Source organism: Harpia harpyja, chromosome 13 (genome assembly GCF_026419915.1).
Source record: "Harpia harpyja isolate bHarHar1 chromosome 13, bHarHar1 primary haplotype, whole genome shotgun sequence".
NCBI classification, from domain to species: Eukaryota; Metazoa; Chordata; class Aves; order Accipitriformes; family Accipitridae; genus Harpia; species Harpia harpyja.
This window is the reverse complement of record NC_068952.1, coordinates 26,796,498-26,816,345: the sequence shown is the minus strand read 5'-3', so window position 1 is coordinate 26,816,345 and position 19,848 is coordinate 26,796,498. Positions and strand designations below refer to the sequence as shown.

The window sequence follows — 19,848 nt, the reverse complement described above, 5'->3', positions numbered from 1 at the left end:
GTAAATTAGCCCCAAATCAGTTAAAGCAGTTAAGCTCAAAATCTCAAAGGTTGGAGGTTACAGCTTTTGGGGGCTGGGGGGCTTTTCTAGGTTTGTTTGGCTGGAATCTAGTAATATACAAAGTGCAGGAAAAGCAAACAACTTTGTAAATAAACTAGAATATATCACTGTGTGAGAGTAAAATATACCTGACTGATTAAGGAGGGAACTTAAATCTTTTACTATATGTATATCCTTGTTTTTGAAGGATGAGTGTAACTTGATGGTATATGTGTGGGAACAGCGTTACTTCTCTTTCTTTTAAAAAAAGACCCTGAGATATTGAACAATATATTTTTAAAATAACCTGGGGTCATAACCATGTTCTGTTTTTTAAAACAACTTTTTTCGTGTCTTTTATTATGTGTAAAAGTAGAACTATGAAAGCACTTGAAATAACAGGTTTGTGTCATGTTAGAGATTATAGATAGGTTTTCACCCCACACTGACAAACATCTATCTTCATTTAAGATTTAAATATCTACATTGGATTGACTGCCTTCCGTGCAGATATCTGCATGTCATTGTATATATGGTCTTTATACGCTGAGGGTATTTAAAGACTGACAGCTATTTTAACTTTCTCCAATTGCAGTTTTGATTTCAGTTCTTAAGGTACTTCAGTTTCCAAGTATTTGACAGCAATTGATTCCATTATTATGGGTCAGGGAATCTGTTTGATTCTTAAAATTCAATTCCACTTTTCTTTTTTATATATGTACATGTATTTTATATATATATACACACATATGTGTATATCTATTCACATAAATGCACATTTTCCTGCTTTCTAGGTAAATGATAACTTGAACCTTGACCTGTCAGATGACGAAGAGCTGAGGGAACAGTTGGATATGCATTCTATCATTGTTTCCTGCATCAATGATGAACCACTCTTCACAGCAGAGCAGGTGAAGTGTTCAGCAAAGACCATGTTGTTGGTGTAGTATTTTCTTTTAGTCTAGTTATTTTTTGTTGTTCTGATATAGAGAACGAACTGCTTATTGCTTAATGATTGTCCCTCTGTAACTTTACATACCAAGGACTGGTGTTTGTCAAGGATTAAGCCTGTCAGAGACTGGCACTTGGGAGTGATGAGCAAGAAGGAACCATGAGCGATCACAAAACTTAATTAAATGTTTGATGAACTTACGATCTTGTTAAGAAGGCACAAGTAGAGGCCTTGCTTGAATAGATAGGGCCAGAAAAGATAACAACTCCTGCCTTTGTTCTCGTCCTTGTAGATAATTTAGCTTAAACTAGCCATATGGTTCTAAACTACTAATGAAAACTTAGATAATAGGAGCACTAACAAACACTGAGGTATCAAAACATGTAAAGGACCATACTGCGCAGAATCACCTGAGGAGGGTCAAATAGCGGACAAGTGAGGAAGACTATGGAAGACCACCAGAGGACTCCTGAAGACCACCAGAGACCTTCAATGCGCCTGTGTAAAGGACATTTGCATATGCTAATAGTTTCCCAGAAAACTAATGAATATGTATAACATTTCTCGGAAATCTAGTGAATATGTATGTAGAACATGTACTTAACCTGCACAATTAGGCCCAACGGTGTGCACGATAGGTGGAGCGATCCCCCGTGCATCCAGCGCTGCCAATAAAGAATACCTACTTAATCAAACTATTATGTTAGTTTCTTTGAATCAATCCTTCCTTGTTCACCATAGCTAAGCTTCTTGATTGTTCTTTCTTTAGGGTTGTAATAACGTGTGAGATATTACTGCATCATTCAGATTTGAAAAGTATTCCAGCGCTTCAGGTGTGGTTGATAGTCCAGGGTCTTTGAAATCTTTATACATTTCTTACCATGAATTAGTCAGAAATACTACTAAATTAAATATATGTGTTAAGAAGCAAAAATATTTTCAGAATATTGGTGGTATTGTAGAGTTTGTCATTTTCCAGCATCACTGTATGGCCACTCATATCTTCATGTGGCTTTGTGGTTAGCAGGAATTCTTTCAAGTTTTTGCCTAATGAGAGCAGATCAACAGTTCAGCTACTAAGCTTTCAAATTACTTAGTGTCTAAAGGCTTCTGTTCCAAATCCATGGATTTACTTAAGTTATCTTGAAAATCGCTCTTCTGAGTAAGGTTAATGACTGTCCCTTAAGATCCTGCTTTAGAAAGCGAAAGCAAGAATATATTTTCTTGTTGTTTAAATGGTTACCTCTGAACTGTGATGAACGTGGTTATTAAGAGTACAAGAGACAGGATTGCTTGAACTGCCTCAGCTCTTTTTTACTGTAAGGTGGATCTTAGCACTGTCTACAGCCTTTAAACCTGTAAAAGATGATGTGTTATTTATTCAGCAGTTCAGTTAATAATTTAGTCTTTAGAAATATAGTCATTTCTATACTGAAAAGTAAGCTCTCCATGCACAGGATTTCTGTTCTTATACTTTCTGTCTGACTCAGGTCTTAAGCCCAAGGATGCAATTCAGCTTCAGATTATGATGGATCAGTTCATAAAACTTCTCATAAGCACAGTAGATTTTCAGGTTATTCAGAGCTTTTTTATTCTTTTTTTTTTTTTTTTTTTTTGGCTTACAGAAGTGTAGTGAAATGGGGGGTGGGGAGGTAATTGATTTTTGTTGTTGTTGTTTTGCTTTCCTTCAACTGAATACTCAGGAAAGATATTCCAGCTCACTCTTTACTTCAGTTCTATTAAGCAGAACCATGTGTACTTCATATACAAATAACTGTGTAGTTTCAACACACTGCTTGTTATAAGGTCACCAGTTTATCTTGAAAAGATAGGCTTATTCTCAGAGAGCAAGGATGGGGAGGAAATGTCAATATGATTTTGTTGATTCTCTTCTATCCAGTCTTGGTATTAGTTTCATACAGCAGCATCTTTGCTAATTGAAAGTAAAAAAAACCTTAAGCTCTTAACAGCTTTGCTTCAAATTTCAGGCTGTTTCTCTTTGTGCAGGAGGGTTTTCATAAGGGTTTTAATTTTTTGAAGGTGATTGAAGAAATAGAGGAAATGATGCAGGAATCACCTGATCCAGAAGATGATGAAACACCCACCCAGTCAGATCGGCTCTCCATACTTTCCCAGGAAATTCAAACACTCAAGAGATCCAGTACGAACAACAGCTATGAAGAGAGTAAGTGATATTTATTTAGTATTTCGCTCTTGTGCTTATTGAAAGTAGTTTAAAGAGTGAGTTTGCCATGTGTTTGATTTCTAGCAAGTCCTTCTTATGAAACACCTGCATTCAAAAATATTTTCAAAATGCCCTGAAAGAATAAACTAGATTTAGAACATAGAAGACTTATCTTTGTCAGCTTTCTTAACTTAGAATAAAAATAAAACTTTACAGAATTTCTATTTAAAGCAAATATGTTGAAGCTTGATTCACTAGAATGAGGTCCCTTCATAGGTAAAGTGTTAAGTCGATCATTTTTGTTTAAACTTTATTAATTTCTGTATTTTAAAGTGAGACACTTTCTTGAGGCCAGTACGCTCTGTTTTAGAAGACTAGCTAAAGCTCTTGAAAGCTATGCAGTAAATAAAGAAAATGGTGTTTCTTTGGTACTGTTTCAGTCACTGCAACATATCTTGATATACAGTAACATAAAAATAAGGCAATCATTGCTTTTTTTCCCCCCTAAGGACCTTGCATGTTTTTCTCTCCTCCCATTCCTCTTCAAAAAGGTTAAAAGTTTAAAAAAAAAAAACAACAACTTTTTATCTTCTTCTACTCATATGAAATCATCTGTTTTTCCCTATACAACAGGAAAGGAGAAATTACATGTATAGTTTAATTGTAGTAGGTTGAATTGTATGTAGAAGAAACCTGTGATTAATCAGTTTGATGATAGAAATTTGTTTCATCTGTGTGTTCGTCAAAATCAGTTCTAGAAGGTGATGGAAACACAAAGAATATTTGCTAGATGACCCTTCTACTTTGGTCCCTCTTAGAAAGTTCAGTGGTTTCTTTCCTTTAGTCTGGGTCAGCAATATAAATTCTGTAGAAGATTCAGAAAACTGGCCGACCTTTTGTGACATGACTTACAGTTTCTGCTACATTTCAGATTTATGGAGGAGATCCCATTTTCATGGTTGGACTCTTAGCTGTCTCAAGACATAAATTTCAGGAATGTGAAAGCAAAGTGTATACTGCTCAGCAGGGCTTCCTACTTTTCTGACAGTTCCATATGTCCTTAGGTTTGGAGCTAATCAAGCTTGCTTGGCGTTTCAGATCATATTTATTTTGCTTTGCCTTAGGAGTTCACCTTGTCTATTGCATCTTTAGGGTTTAAAGGTCAGCCTTGACCAAACAATGCCTTTAGTTACTTTGGCAGATAATTTAACTTTGCTTCACCAGTTTCTCAGAATCTGCTTTCATGTCTTTTAGGTCACTGTTTTATGAAAAGCTCTTGCTACCTGTTTTTTTGTGTGTGAAGCTGCTTCAGAATTAGTCTGCATCTCTGTGAAATTGTTGAAGGGTTTTCCTAGAAACTGTCTGGCTATTATAAGGCAAGTCAGAGGTGTTAATACTTAGGATTGAGTGCAGGAAATCAAAGCTTGTATTTATTTTCTTCTTGGATAGGAAAAGACATGTATTAAGACAGTCCAAAAATAAAACCAGTTACAGCTCCGGTTACACAGGTGAGTTCTTTAGCCTACATATCTAAGATTTAATCCAGGTAGTCTTCTGCATTTGAATTACTCTGTCTTCACTCACCTCTGTCAGCTGAGTAGTTCCTATGTAGCCCTTTTGTAGGCTTTGATAACAACTGATCTATCATAAAAAAATCAGGATTGCAGTTGGTAATACTTACCTATGGTTTTGGAACAATTGCTTCGTAGGCTGTGAAGCTGGTTCTTAAGTTTTGGGACTCACTGGTGCTCCCTCTAGTCATGTTTCACAAGAACAAAACAGTGGTGCAACCTATGTTTTTTAGACTGTCCTTTGTACTGAATGCATATGGAACTTACTTATATTAATTTTTACCACAGAGTATACTCAGTTTCACAGACTGTAAGGCCTATTCTGCAACTTACACCCACAGAGCACCAGATAAGCTTGTCGCTGAATTTACCTTTCTTCCCCCTGCTTCTGTTTGAGTTGATGTTGCTATTTGCTATTGCTGACAACTAGAGTTGACTTTGCAAAAAGTTACTGCTGTGGTAAGACCTACTGTGGTAACATGCAATGCCTGTGAGCACAGCCAAGATCTGTGTTGCAAGTAGAGGCCGTAACCTGCATGTTGCTGGAGAATTGCCTTAACAGGTTTTACTGCTTTTTCTTTAGTAAGTGACAAGGAGCTTTCTCCAGTGGGTTTTCCCTGTTGTAGTTTGAGAGAAAAATCACATTTCACCTGTTGCCTTTCTTGCTTCTAAGGGCTATACTTTTTTGTAGTTGGTGGCCTTACTTGTATTTTTCAACACTTGTCCGTAGGCGCTTTTCCTTACAACAGTTTTTTTAGATGTGACATGTACTAGACTAATTCAACATAACCAAATAATTATGAACATGTAGGCAGTGTCTTTAAACATATTGTACCCTTCAGTGTAACCAGGACTAGCTGTTTCTGAAATGCCAATGAAAATTATGTTCTGTGACATAGCGACTGCTGGGACTTACTAGGTTCCTAGGTGTGTCAGACTTAATTGGGAATGGAAAGCAGTCCTCAAAGAACGTGCTCACTTTTAACCCAAGCAAGCCTCAGAACATTCTTCTTGGTCATAATTTCACTCTCTGTAATACATGACCCAACAGTACGTTCAAAATGCAAACCTGGAGGGTTTTTTGTTTCCAAACTGACATTTTACAGGCTTCTGATTTAGCTTTCACCAATTCAGTCTCATGCTTTCTCAAAACTATTCATGCTTATTTTTGATTGAAACAAGCCTGTCAGCTAATTTTGATCTAGGTCCTTGTTTCAGGTAATAGAAGGCCTTGCTTTTGACTATAATTCCCAGACAAAGAGAATTTGGAGGACTTTGTTGGTTTTTCTACTAAATGCATCTGAAAGTATTATCATAAAAGCATGGCGCAAGCTTTTATTAATATGCATCCATACCTTAGCAATATCCCCAAGAAGAGTATAGTTCCTGTATTACTGTAGGTGAAAAATCCAAGGATTCCAGAGATGCCAGTGTTCATCATTGTGTCAGAAAATATGGAAACCTTTTACTCTGAACAATGAGCGTAGGTGCAAAGTAATAGTTAAGAGATGTCAGTATTAGAAGTTTAGCACTTACTTCAGCTTCCATAACTACGACATGCTCTTCATATTTGCAGATTATTCCAGATTTCTCAGAAATAAGAAGAAAGTTCAACCATCTTCTTGTTGCTAATCTAGTTGTCCCTGTTTATTCCTTTAGGAATATTGTTTTGTTCTGTGTAGTTTTAGAACTGAATTTTTTTGTTTTGAAAAATTTCAGAGTACTTTTTTCTTTTAATTCCCACAAATATTCTCCTGCTTAAAAACTTGACAGATTACTTTTTATATCAACTATTTATAGGAGTAAAAAGATTGTCTGTTGCTGAGTTAAATGAACTGCTAGAAGAAATTGAGACTGCTATTAAGGATTATTCTGAGGAACTGGTACAGCAGTTGGCTCTACGAGATGAGTTGGAGTTTGAGAAGGAAGTGAAAAACAGCTTCATTTCTGTCCTCATCGAAGTACAAAACAAACAGAGAGAACACAAAGAAACGGCAAAGAAGAAAAAGAAGCTGAAAAACGGTAGTCCTCAGAATGGTAAACAAGAAAGAGGTCATATGCCTGGAACAGTAAGAAAATTTTTGTAACTATTTATACATTCAAAATATTTTTTTTTTTTTCCCTATGGGAAGTAGTAGTCCTAGATTCTGTCAAGATACCTGGTACACCTGCTTCCATGCCTTCATTTGCAGACAAGGCTTAGGCACTTCCTGTTGAGATTATGTTTTTCACACGGTCATACAACATTTTACTCTTCTCATGCTCAAAAGATTTTTTTTTTATTGTTTGCAAATTAGGCTGGAATCAACATACCTTTCTTGCAAAAAATACTGTCTTTGGATGTCCTGCTGTGCGTTCTGTTGTCAGTAGGCAAACTCATTTATCTGTTTGGTTTCACTGTATAAATTTAGTATGTGTGTACCGCTGTTAGTCTTGGAGGAAATTCAGTATTATTGTTGGTGTCATTGTACAGATTTATTGATCATGTTGCTTTTTAGGTAGGAAAAAAGTAAAAGTCTTACCATGGATCTGTTGAAACCTGGGGCGGAGTAACTACGTCCAATGAGAGACGGGGGTGAGGCCAAAGTGTAGTGTAGGTGTACAGGGAGGAGATGATTTGGTTTATTCTTTACAGAACATAGCAACAAAAGGAAAAATGTCTTTCTCAACAGAGTTTGAATAATAGGAGGCAGAGAATGAAAGAAATTAGGTTATTATCTTGTCAATGCAATTTTTTCTTTCTTATCTGTCTAGTATAATTTTAAATTACTTAAGTGGGATATTAATGTTAGAATTTCTTAGTGTCTCTTATAGAATGCAGAAAATGAGGTTAATGTATTGTAGGTCTTGGCTAAGTCCCAGAAAGAATGCTTCGGTTTGACATCAGGTTTTGGGGGTTATTTTTCAAACATAAGGAATAAACATTTGTAATGAAACATTAATTCTTCAGAATCTGTTTCTAAACTCACAAGAATAAGATACCTGTGATATAACCCAAATGGAATTCTGATCTTGTCCGTCTAATGAAAAGTGTTTGTGTATATAGCTAAGTTTTAATGGAACTCTTAAGAAAGTGTATGTCTGGAAAACAATACAAAATTGTCATCCCTTTGCAAGAGCACAGTGAAAAGTTCAAATGTACTCCTTTTTGGTTCTCAGTCATGGAAAAACAGAAAGTGGTATTCTAACTATAAAGAAAAATAATTATTTGGGTTTGAAACTTGAGTTGACTGATCCATAAGCTATTCTGGTTAGTTTCAAGTTTAGAGATTTGAATGATGCTTTCAAGTATAACTGTGCATGGTCCCAATATAAGACATTTTCATATTTGGTTGCTTCAAGATATAGATGTGTCAGATTGCTTTCTGAGAGGAATTGAACAAACTAGCTCCCAAGTAAGACAGTCGGCAGCATACGTGTGGTTCCTTTGAAAATAGCTTTCACTATGACCAAGTACAGATTTGAGAGCCTTCTCCCAGAAAGAGGTGCAAGCTTCCTTCCTTCAATGCGCGCTTTTTTTTCTTTTTTCTTTTGTTTTTTTTAGGAAGTGCTGAGAATATTCATACAGATAGTATGTTCAAGTAACTTTGTGAAGAGTGAGTTTCTGTTAATAAATAATGTATAAATTAGTAATGTTATTAACTAAAATTATAATGAAGTCTCATTTAAATACAAGGCTTGCAAATAGGGTTAAATTTTTATACTCTTAAGAAAAATCAATTCTCCTGTAGATACTATAATTGTATTTTAATAAACAGAGGGTTTTAATTCTTTGTCCTTGGTACAGCCTTTGGGTAAATCACTTAAAGAAGTTTTAGAAGTCTTTCTTAACCTCTCTCACAAGGGCAAACTGGGGAGTAATTAAAAATAGTCAGGGCTTGAAGATACCAGTTCCTTTAAGTAGGATATCTTAAAAGAGTTAAGATGGCTTTGGCAACATCTATGTCTATTTACTGACCTCATTGTGCTTTAGAAGCAAGTGAATACTGTATTCCAGCACATTTTATTCCCCCTCCCATAAATAAATACATTCAGATAAGCGTGCTGAGGCGTGTGCATCATACTGCCCTGTGTCAGCAGCCTGACAGTTTCTTCTTTTTATATTCTTGTCAGTTGCTGATTTTTATATCTCATGCTAAACATCAGAATTGTTTGGGTTTGGTTTGGTTTTTTTTCCACTTGTCTTCTCCAGCAAGCAAAAAGGATTACAAAGTTCAAGAAAAAAAAACTGTGGTTGGATTATATATTAATTTTTCTTTACTTGGATTCCATGATTCCATGTAATGGAGCTTGAAATTTATATGGGCACATTATTAACTAATTGTGTATATTTTATCATATTAGAAAAAAATGGAGAATACTAATTGTTGCTTCAGTAATGGAAAAGGAAGCATGAAAGCATTAAATTTTTTAAAGAATAGAGCTGAAAATGACTACCTCTCAACAGTGTTTCTAGTAGGTGCTTTAAAATCTGAAAAATTGGTATCGGCAGTGTCTCAAAGTATATTGCTTAAACTCGAATTTTAAAGGAGATTGTACTGTGAAATAAACTTTAAAAAATACTATTACATTTCAAATTGAAGCAGACTTAAAAGGCAAGTCTCAATTATTCTGTCTGCAGTGTGAAGATTTTGTTTGATTAAGTTTTGATGAAGATATACTGCTTAACTGCCTTTACAAGGTTTTCTTTTTAATTATAAAAATTAAGTAGGTGAACGAAAAAATAGAAATGTGCTGAAATACATCTTAGAGCTTGTCTTTGTCATTCATCTTTTATAGTCTTGATAAATGCTGATTAATAGTCGTCTTCTGAACTTTTCTCTGTCCCTTTTTTCTTTCTGCTATGTTTTCACTACTTTTAGCGCTTCAGCATGGAAGGGATCTCAAATGTCATACAGAATGGCTTCCGCCACACGTTTGGAAACTCAGGTGGAGAGAAACAGGTGCTGGGCTATCTTCTCTCTTTTCCTCATTCTTTGCCTGCACTTTCGGTAGGAGCCAAGATCTTGAAAACTGACAGTAGTTGAAGATAAATGCTGCAACAGGAAAAAATAGGACAAAAATGTTGGAAACTGTACTCTTTCCCTGCCTCAGGACTCTGGTCAGCCTACAGTCTCTTTCTCTCCTCAGCAGCTCGAGACAGTCAGGACTTGATATCCTGATGCACTGAAATAGTAACCCTTATTTCTTACCCCAGACTAAAAGTCTGGTTTGGCATAATGCATGCTTCAAATACATTGCATGTCTGTAAAAATCTAATATCCAATCGAAGAATATGTATCAGGTTAGACATAGCATTTCAGCCTTCAGCATTAAGGACTTGGGTAATATCTCCAACTGAAAAAAGGTTTTCTTTTTTCTTCAAATGTTTAGAGCCAATACATCTAAACCCAGAGTAGCATCTAGAAAATGCGTGGACTCTACTGTATGTCTTTTTGCCTTTCAAAACTGCATGATGTTAAAAGCAGCCAAATGCGTGCAATGCAGATTACTGATAAAAAAATACATAAGCCATAGGCAAGTTTGTGTCTTTTCATTGACTATTTAAATGTTGAAATACACAGCACAGAGACCCACATTCCATAGGTATGACTGTAGATGTTACATATACGTAAGTAGCAAGATTCTTATGCTTTATTTCAAAGTAATACTTAATTGTTTGTTTCAGAACTGTAGTATGTATTTTATTGAATACATTCAGTATTTTGGTAGTGTTAATGCTTATGCTATTGTTCAGGCTTTTGGCACCCATTACAAAATACTGGTATTTTGCGTTATTTAACGCATACCCACCCATTATAGTTTATGCAGTTGTGTCAGAGGAGTGTGTTAGATTTTTTTTTTTTTTTTTTTTTTTACTACTATTTTATTTTTTTCCCCTGGTGAGAAGTGCATTGAGGCAATAAACTGCCTGGTAGTTCAGAAGTTGTGGCTGATTAGGCTTTTGTCTGGAAGATGAGTGGAGTATCCTGCAGAGGAGTTCAGGAGGTAAAACAACTCCTCTCCAGACGTTTCTGAATCATGAGGTTAGAAATCATGGACTTACCCTCTTTCTCAAGCAAGGTATATGTATGAGAGTTCATGAATCCATAGATCTGCTTTTTGTCCCCAGCTGTGGGGATCTTGAGCACATGCATAGAGCTTACGTAACAGAGTTTCTATGACTCTACATTATCTCAATACTGGTAAAGTAATAGCTGTGCTGGGTTTTTTTTCTTTGCTATCTTTACCATTTAATAATATATTACAGCTGTTTACCTGTATCTTTAGCTATTTTAAATATCATGTGTTTTCATAAATGAACATATTTAGCTATGCCAGCCTCTCTTACTTTTGGTTAAAAGACTGCTTATACGCATGTCCCTATTTAAATGCACTTTTTCTTATTTGACTGCCTCCTAACTTTCTAGACATAATTAGCATAATCGTGTATTAGTAACAACACTGATTGGATAACTCTTCCAGTTGTTTTTTGAGTTAGTTTACTAATGTTATTCTTCATGTGGATCATACTTTTCCCCTGGTTTATCTTGTACTACTATATCCTTGTTAGCAGGTTCATGGGGTTTTGTCCCTTCCTCTATCCTAAAGCCAATCATAGAAATAACAAGAACTTAAAATAAAAAATAGGGGAGAAAGGTAGGAAAGATACCATGTCTTTTCTGATTTAGTCCTAGAAATCTGTTTTTCTGTGGCATTTGGGTTTTGTTTGGGGTTTTTTTTCATTTGTTTGTTTTTTGTCACATTACCAAACCCTGGCCCTGCTTTTAAAATATTGGTGTCATCTTACTGCAGCAAGTTGCAAAGTAAAAAAAGTATCAGATGTTCGGTTGGTTAGTGGTGCTCTCAGAATATTCATTTGAGTGTTTTTTCAGGGTGTATTGTCATAAACTCATCTGAACATGTTTTCTGCTAGCAGGGAAGAGTTAGTTAACAATCTGGAGTTGTGCTCAAAAAAAAATGCAAGGACAGACAATTTTTTGTATACCTTAGAAGGCAGAAGTTCATACACATAAAGTCACAACATACAAGTTTATGACAAGTTTGTACAGTTATTTCAGAACTCTTTCAGTTTTTAATTTTAATGGTATTTACTACCTTTGCTATTTTCTGGATAGTATTACTCTGATCATGGGTACTTTCCTTTTTAAAATTTTAGTTCTTTTGTTTCTGTGTGTGAGATGAGTAAAAATGACTTGAAATTTTTCAACATTTAAAGAGAAACTTCCAGTGGGAATTCCCTGTTCCTATCTGATAATGCAGCTGGAAAAAAACAACACCAACTGCATAAAAGCCATTGAAATGCTGGTAGCTCTTTCGGTTATAATATTTCCAGAAGAAAATTCAAAATAGTCATCTTCATTTTGATTTTTAGGCATATCGAACACTTTTTATGGGTGATTACAAATTGCAGTGGGAATTGCTGCTTATGATATTGTCAAATCTGCTTCGAAAATTTAGAGGTCACAGTAGACTTAACAGTTGGTCATGCCAGTAAGCTACACTTTAGTCATTTTTTCTTCTTTTCATATTATGTTATCCTTCACACAGCAATTCAGGGAATGAGTTTTTATAGTGCAGTTATAGAGACTTTGTTATGGCAGCAAAGTGTTAAATGAGAAAAACAAGGTGATTTCTGGAAACTAAGAATTAATTTTTTTTTTTTTTAATTATTTCTATTAGGCAAATTGGAAGGTGGGGTTTACAGCAGAAGGAAAACAGGGAATATTGGTGTTTTGTCCAGTGACACATGTCCGAGTAATTTATTGTCTAGGTAGAGGGTAGAATGCCACTTAGTTCTGAAGGCTGGAAATGACAGCCTGAAATCTGATTTCTGAGTTAGTAGATCTACTTTCATCTCCAACATTTGAGGATTTAACAGCCTTATATCTAGCTGTTGATTCCAGTAATTTTAGTAAGAGTGCAGTTCTCTGACGATATCTGTTGATTACATCTGCTAGAAAAGAAATTAAAAACTGACTGTTTCCTAAAAAGTGTTGCATACTTTCCTCTGCTGTGCTAAGTGGGTGTGAGAAAGTGCAAAAGGGAAAGGGAGGGAGACAAGCGCCCTGTGTTTGCATAAGGTCTTGGTGAGGTGTCAGTACATCCTGTACAATAGGTTCCCATAAGTGACACAGAACTGAGTCTGTGTGTCTTTTAGGCAGAGGATATGATTAAGCATGAGGTGCATGATGCTGCTCTAAACATGGCAGTAGTTATAGCTGCATTTGGCAACACCAAACCTCCTTCTGCAAAATGAACCTCTTCACCAGAGTCTGAGTTACACTTGACTCCTGCTCAAAATGCGGCTACTAGGAGAGGAGGAGAGCTTGTATATACCATGTTTTCTGATTGTTATGTGCAGAACCACATATGTCTCAAGTTGAATGAGAGATAGAGGGTTGCTTTGCCTACTGCCTTGTAGCTGTTAACTCAGAATAAAGTTCCTGTTAAATTCTTAAAAATTGAATTGAGTGAGATTTCAGGAAGCTTTTTCATTGGGGAAAATCCCAGTGATTTCAGTACTTTTGAAATGCTGACCTCTTTAAGAAGATGCATTCATATAGGCTGCACAATAAGATGTTGCCTAATTCGTTTAATAAAAGAGCAACAGCGTTGCTTCAAGAATTAGAAAATAAATCTTGCTTGCACTGCAGGTATGAAAATCCTGAAAGATTTAAGAACATTTTAGCTTTTTTTTTTTTTTTTTTTTTAGCTGACAAGAATGAAAGATTTCAGTAAAGAGTAAATAGAACAAACATGGAGTTGGTTTGAAACTGTTCGCACACTCGACTAGTAAAACTGAGAGTTTAATTAAAAATGCAAATGGTGGGGTCTTATGTTTAATTAGGCTTGGTTTGATCCTTTTGGTTGGATATGTATAGCATCAGAAGGTGAAAGTTGTCTGTTTTCATTTTCACCTAACTGTGGGCAGCCTAATTTTCTTTGCACAGAGGGCTGTAGATCACCTTTGGAGCTGGGACTGGGCAATGCTCTTTCACCTGTCAAAATCCTTGGAATGTTTCACATTCTCAGTAAGAGTTAACCAGTCATTGAGAAGATCCTACAGCTGTTTTGAGGTTGTTCAAACACAGTATATGTGGAGTTTGAAGATTTTTTTTTTTTAATTTTCCCAAATACTTCTTAGCACACTTCTACAAACCTGAATGCCTTACTTAAGGCACCCCCACAGCCTCTATCAGTTGTGCTCTGGAATCCTTTAAAAGCTGTTATCGGTTTCCCAAGTTATTTGAAGGCAACATCAATATTCACCTGGAAAAATTTATTTTTTTTTACTGTACTTCATGGAAAGAAAGAATTACTTTCTGATTTTGGATACAACTGGTGACACTCGCATGATATTTATACTTTTTTTTTTCTTTTTTTTAAGATCAAGTTTGAAAATTGTTCATCTGCATTCATAGTGTTGTTTGGGGGGAGGTGGTGGGAAGGATGTTCTTCCCGCTTTTATTTGTAAGAAGTACTTTAAATACATGAAGGACTTCTGGTTGTTCTGGAGGGAGAAGAGGAAAGATTTTACAATTGGTTTGCATAGGCTCTGAGGAAGAAACCTAACAAACTTTTTACTGTAAACAGCTCCAATTTTTTAAATCCCTTTTTTTTTTTTTTTTTAGTGTTTAGCTGCATGACTTCTAAGGTGATCACAGAATTTGAAAAAAAAAAAAAAAGTTGGCTTCTGTGATAAAAGCTTTGGGATAGGAAAGGTAGAATCTTAATCTCTTGTGAAATATGATCTTTTGAAAAGCTTTTATTGGTGGCTAGCAATTTCAATTGCTACAACTTTTGCAAAATAAAATGCAAGCAACATAAATTGCTTGAAAAGACTGTCAAGTAACACTGTTTTTCATTTGACAGTACTTAACAACTGTGATTCCTTATGAGAAGAAAAATGGACCCCCATCTGTTGAAGATCTTCAAACATTAACCAAAAGTGAGCATATGAAATTCCCCCGCTGATCCTTTCCTCTTTGTATTTCCAGCTGTGGTTGCTCAAAACCAATGAATCCATACAGTTATCTCTTCCCCCTTACCCTATGGCATGTACGTAAGATTGCATGATTTTTAACCATGCATTCTGGCCAGTTTTTACTTGTTTTCTGAGCCTTCACGGTATGTTTATTTTCTAGCTGTTTTCTGGAACCCTGAAGGCTAGAAACTTGCATGTATCAGGAAGTAAATGTTCTCACATTATTTCAACAGGTGGGCCTTATGGAAAATACTGCATGTCATGGAATTTTGCAATACTGTCTTACAGTACCTGATATACCCCTGTTTGTTTCAACTGGCTGTGCTTTACTGAGGTTATTGTAAGGACTTCCAAAAATTGGAATGGATGTTGGGACACTTAAGAGTAGTTGTATAATGATTGCACTTGATTGCCCTTAAAACAGCCTGCTTCTCTCTGGGTTGGGGTTTCTTTTTGTTAATAAATTTTAATAATTAGGAAGTATAAACCAGAGTTCTGACAGTGCTTTGAATTCCCCTTTCTTCACATCTTTTTAGGCCAGATCCTCAAAATTATTTATAAGCTCAAAGTCCGCTGGTTTGGGTTTTTTTTTAATTCTAATTTGCATGAAAAATAAGGTGGTATTTTTAAAAAAATAATTATTAAGGTGGTGAAATACAGTAGAGCATCTCTGGGAGTCAATGGCATTTCCTTCATTTGAGGTTTATAGGTTTATAGTTTAAAAATAGATGGTACAGTGCGTGAATGTATTTGATCAGATCTCAGTGCAGAGTTTTGGATCTAACTACGTCTTAAGGTGCTTTCCAGCAGCACGGGTCTGTGATTCCTCAGGTGGCTGAGGGATGGTAAAAGACTCATTGGTTGTTTCCTAGAAAGAGAAAAGAAGTATTTTACAAATTCTGAAGTAAATTAAATGTTTAAGCAGGAATTAAATTCCCTTTATTTTTCTGCAGTACGCACCCTTAGCTGGTAATTCATACTTACTCTGTGACAAATGGATTTTTCATTTTATATTTACTCCTGCAGAGAAATTTATCCTCTTGCCATATTTAAATTTCACTTGAAAATATTCTCAAAAATACAATGTTAAGCAGAGAGAGGTTAAAGCCTCCTGAAAACATTTTGTGTTTGACAGTTTATTAACAAAATGTCTTGTACAAATGCAGTGTAAAGAGTATTAACAGTATTGCCTTCTGTGGGCTGGTTGGACCTTGATCCTGTGACTCAATTGCAGATTTCTGACTCACTCTCTCTGCTGTTGTTAAGGCAGACAGTAAAGCAGGTGTTTGGGGTTGGTTGGTTGTTTTTTCTTTCAAAGCTGTGTATTATTCCATAGTTATGAACACTGATGTTTTACTTCAACATAAAAATTGAAATAAAACACTTGTTATATTTTGAGTTTAGAGTCTCAATGTGAGGAATTTGGAGTTTATTAAATACTGCTGCTGTTCCATATAATTCTGTACTTTTGATTCTTTAAGTCATTTCCAGAGCACTTCATAAAGGATTGTTGTTGTTTTTGTTTATGGAGTAAGAGACAAGCTTACATGTGTCAAGTTTAGCTAGTCTAAATGTTTTCCTTCTTCAGAAATATGCAAGGATGGACAATTTTGACTTGATACAAGTAACAAAAATGGCATTTTGGCATTATTCAAAGTTAATGCCAGATTCAGTCATGTATTTAAGATTTTCTAAGCTACAGCTGCTAATGTTCACCATTTCAGGGGAAGAAAAGCACCAACATTTTCATCAGATCATTCACAGCAGGTTTTCTCCAGAAAAGTGTCATTATTCCATGATTCGGGTTGAAGATCAGGAAAATAAATTAAGTAATGGAGCATACTTTTTTGGCCTAAGATTCCCAACCCTCCAGTAGTTGTTAGCACATTTTAGTTTTGGATGTGGTGACTTTATTTTTGAGATTATTTTATAGGGAAGGGGTGCTTTTTTTGTTATGACTGATGACATTTCACTGTCATAATTAACCAAGTAAAATGGGTCTCTTGCATCCATCTACTGTGGAGTTCAGTGAGAATTATACAAGTGAAGGGTGGAGATATGATGTGTCTCATTTTATCTTCTCATATTCCATTTAAGAGTTTTCTTCCTAATCTGATAGTTATATCCCTATGAGTAATTGAAACAGCTCCACGGTATTTCTTTTGAGAATGTTGTCTTTAATTTATGACTAAATATCTGAATTTTTTTTTTCATACTTCAGTCCTGCATGCCATGAAAGAGGATAGCGAGAAAGTGCCAAGCTTGTTAACAGACTATATTTTAAAGGGTGAGTATGTGTCTTAGCGGGGCTTTTTGTATTCTAAATTAACTTAATGTACTACGATGTGTATTTAGAATCATAGAATCATTTCGGTTGGAAAAGACCTTCAAGATCATCGAGTCCAACCATTAACCATGCCCCCTAAACCATGTTCTGAAGTACCCTGTCCACTCGCTTTTTTAATATCTCCAGGGATGGTGACTCAACCACTTCCCTGGGCAGCCCATTCCAATGTTTGACAACCCTCTCAGTAAAAAAATTTTTCCTAATATCTAACCTGAATCTCCCTTGCCTCAACTTGAGGCCATTTCCTCTTGTCCTATCTCCAGACACCTGACAGAAGAGACCAACACCCACCTCACTACAACCCCCTTTCAGGTAGTTGTAGAGAGTGATAAGGTCTCCCCTCAGCCTCCTCTTTTCTAGACTGAACAGCCCCAGCTCCTTTGAAAAGAGTAGTCCTACAGCATTCATGAATTATGTTGCCCTTCTATCAAACACAACTCTCATTTATATGCTATTCTATTTTGTCCAAGGTTTCTGAGCATATAGTTCATAAATAAAACATGTTTATTTTGTTTGTAATAGTATAATACAGCAAAGTATGTGGTGTATATTCAAATAGGTGAAGGACGTCAGCCGGAGCAGAGCAGTATGGCTTACAAAGTTAAATGGGTATAGTTAAAAACTTGTGTTGTACAGGTTTTTCAGAATCAGAATTCAAACTGCCTATGGTAATAATGCATTTGCTAGATGAAGTGCTTATAGCTTCATTTTAAGTGTTAACCTTCTGATCAATAGTAAAAATTATTTACTTTACATTTACTTGTTATACCTTCTTCACATTATATTTAAAAGGTTTGTGTACGAGTCATTTATTTTCCAGTCTTATACATTGATTATATTACTAGAATGTCAGATGCTGAAAATCACTGCTTGCTTTAGCTTTAAGGAGTTGTTCCAGGTAGTTTCCAGGTTGTTAAATTACTTTCAAATGTTTTTCTTCTGACTTCATTTTTTGCCTAGATCTTACTAATGCTTATGTTTTTACTTCATTCTTGGCATATAAATGGTACCGTCTTCTTAGTGGTTTAAGTTTAGCGTATGCATCAAACTCCCAAGATCTGAACAAATGGGTATACAAAAGGATGATGGATGCCTTTTTATTTGCCACCCAAATATATATTTTGTTCTGTTTCATGTTCATACGCTGCCAAGTTTTTCCTCTTCTTTTGGTATCATGCTTTCCAAGTCTCACTGTTTTTTCAAATACAGTCATTTGACTTAAGTCCCTCCATGTGATTTTTAAAGGTTTTTGTGTTTCTTACACAGACTTCTAATCACTCTCATTTTGCAGAGATTTGAAAGTACTTTCAGGTTAAAGTTGTGGATGAAATTTAGTGTGCTGTTGCTTCAGAAAATCTGAAGAGAGTGCCGTGCAGTATTCTAGAAGCTCTGATAGACTTCCTGTTGGAATAGGCTCATTTCTAAGTTTTGTGTAGCATTGCAGAACTACCACATACAATAAGAATGCAGCGATCCTTTCAGTTGATTCCTTTGATTTCTCCATTGTTTACTTACCCTTTCTGAAAATCCTTCTTAAATTAGACAGATGAATTTGATTATGAGCTGAGAGCCATTTAGGCTCAAGATCAAGGTTTTCTTAATGGTGATGGCACTAGACTTTTTTTGTTAAGCAGAATCTTTGACCCAAGAGGATGAACTGTTGCCAATAATTAAAGCTGTTTACTCTTCATCATAATACATCTGGTAGAAACTGATTGAAATGAATAGTTTCCTTTACAGTGTCTGCTCTTATTTTTAGACTTAGCTATCCAGAAAAGCTTTCAGATTACTAGGATGCTGAGAAGAAACTGGCCACCTAGGGAAATGGAGAAAACTTCTGCAGAGGAGGCTTATAAAAGTAGATTAGCTGAACGTATGACAGGCTGATCTAGGAAGCTTGATACTGAGGTTCCCTCCTACCTCTGCCTCTGCAGGCTCGTGACTTTAAAATCACCAGGGATGTTCTACTAGCTAGATGCAACAATTACAAAATCATCATACTCACATTGACTCTGTTGGATCAAACAGGTCATCATACACAAGCACTGTTGTCTCTGAATTGTAGAACACAAATTATGGGAGTATGAAGAGTAATCACTCACATCACTCATACTGAAAGGAAAAGGTGATTTTTTTCCCTCAGCTACCATTTTATTACTGAACAGAACTAAGCCTTTCTTGATCTTCTGTGGATCTGTTGGCACAATGGCAAGAAGTCCTACAAGCTAGTGAGCACAGAATATTACTCTTCCTTTCAATGTAGCCTTATCTAAGCTTCATATTGCTGTGTTTAGATTACCTTAAGTACTTACAGCTCAGCTGATAGTGTTACATTGTAGTGTAGATTTATCCTGTGGAACAGGCAAAGTCTTCCAATTGTTTCTGAAGTTGAAATCTATTTCTGTTTTTCTGCCACTAAAAATTCTGGCCTGAGGCCTCAGTGAGACTTCATACATGGTACAAAATACTCCCAGCCACCTGTCTATTGCCTGGAAATTATTTTTAAAGCTTGTTAAAGGGAGATTAGATGATTCTATACAATCACTTAAAGCAACTTTCAGCTCAGCTTTTGTACCTGAAATTCCAACCTACTCCTTGAATTTCAAAAGGAGTGGCCTACTTTTTGAAGAGTCTGCTCTCTTCACTGGAAAGACTAAAAAGGTCTTGGCAAGGTGAAATTATTATGAGGATTTAGGGGTTTGAATTTGTTTTCTAAAAGAAGCAGGAGGATAACAAGTTCTGGACCCAGTAATAGTCATCCTTATG

At 35.7% G+C, this 19,848-nt stretch overlaps 1 protein-coding gene across 5 annotated transcripts in view; it reads left to right on the top strand.

Annotated features, from left to right (window-relative positions):
- FEZ2 (fasciculation and elongation protein zeta 2) overlaps nt 1–19,848 on the top strand; it is a 30,416-nt gene that overhangs the window by 4,332 nt on the left and 6,236 nt on the right. For 2 of the 5 annotated variants that reach the window (XM_052805596.1, XM_052805595.1), the window contains exons 3-8: nt 834–950; nt 3,032–3,176; nt 6,548–6,816; nt 9,610–9,690; nt 14,624–14,699; nt 16,957–17,022. In XM_052805596.1, the coding sequence (XP_052661556.1) occupies nt 834–950; nt 3,032–3,176; nt 6,548–6,816; nt 9,610–9,690; nt 14,624–14,699; nt 16,957–17,022 (754 nt within the window). Of the gene's footprint in view, nt 1–833; nt 951–3,031; nt 3,177–6,547; nt 6,817–9,609; nt 9,691–14,623; nt 14,700–14,968; nt 15,070–16,956; nt 17,023–19,848 lie in introns of those variants that run through there. The other 3 variants (XM_052805597.1, XM_052805600.1, XM_052805599.1) reach the window with 3 other exon arrangements.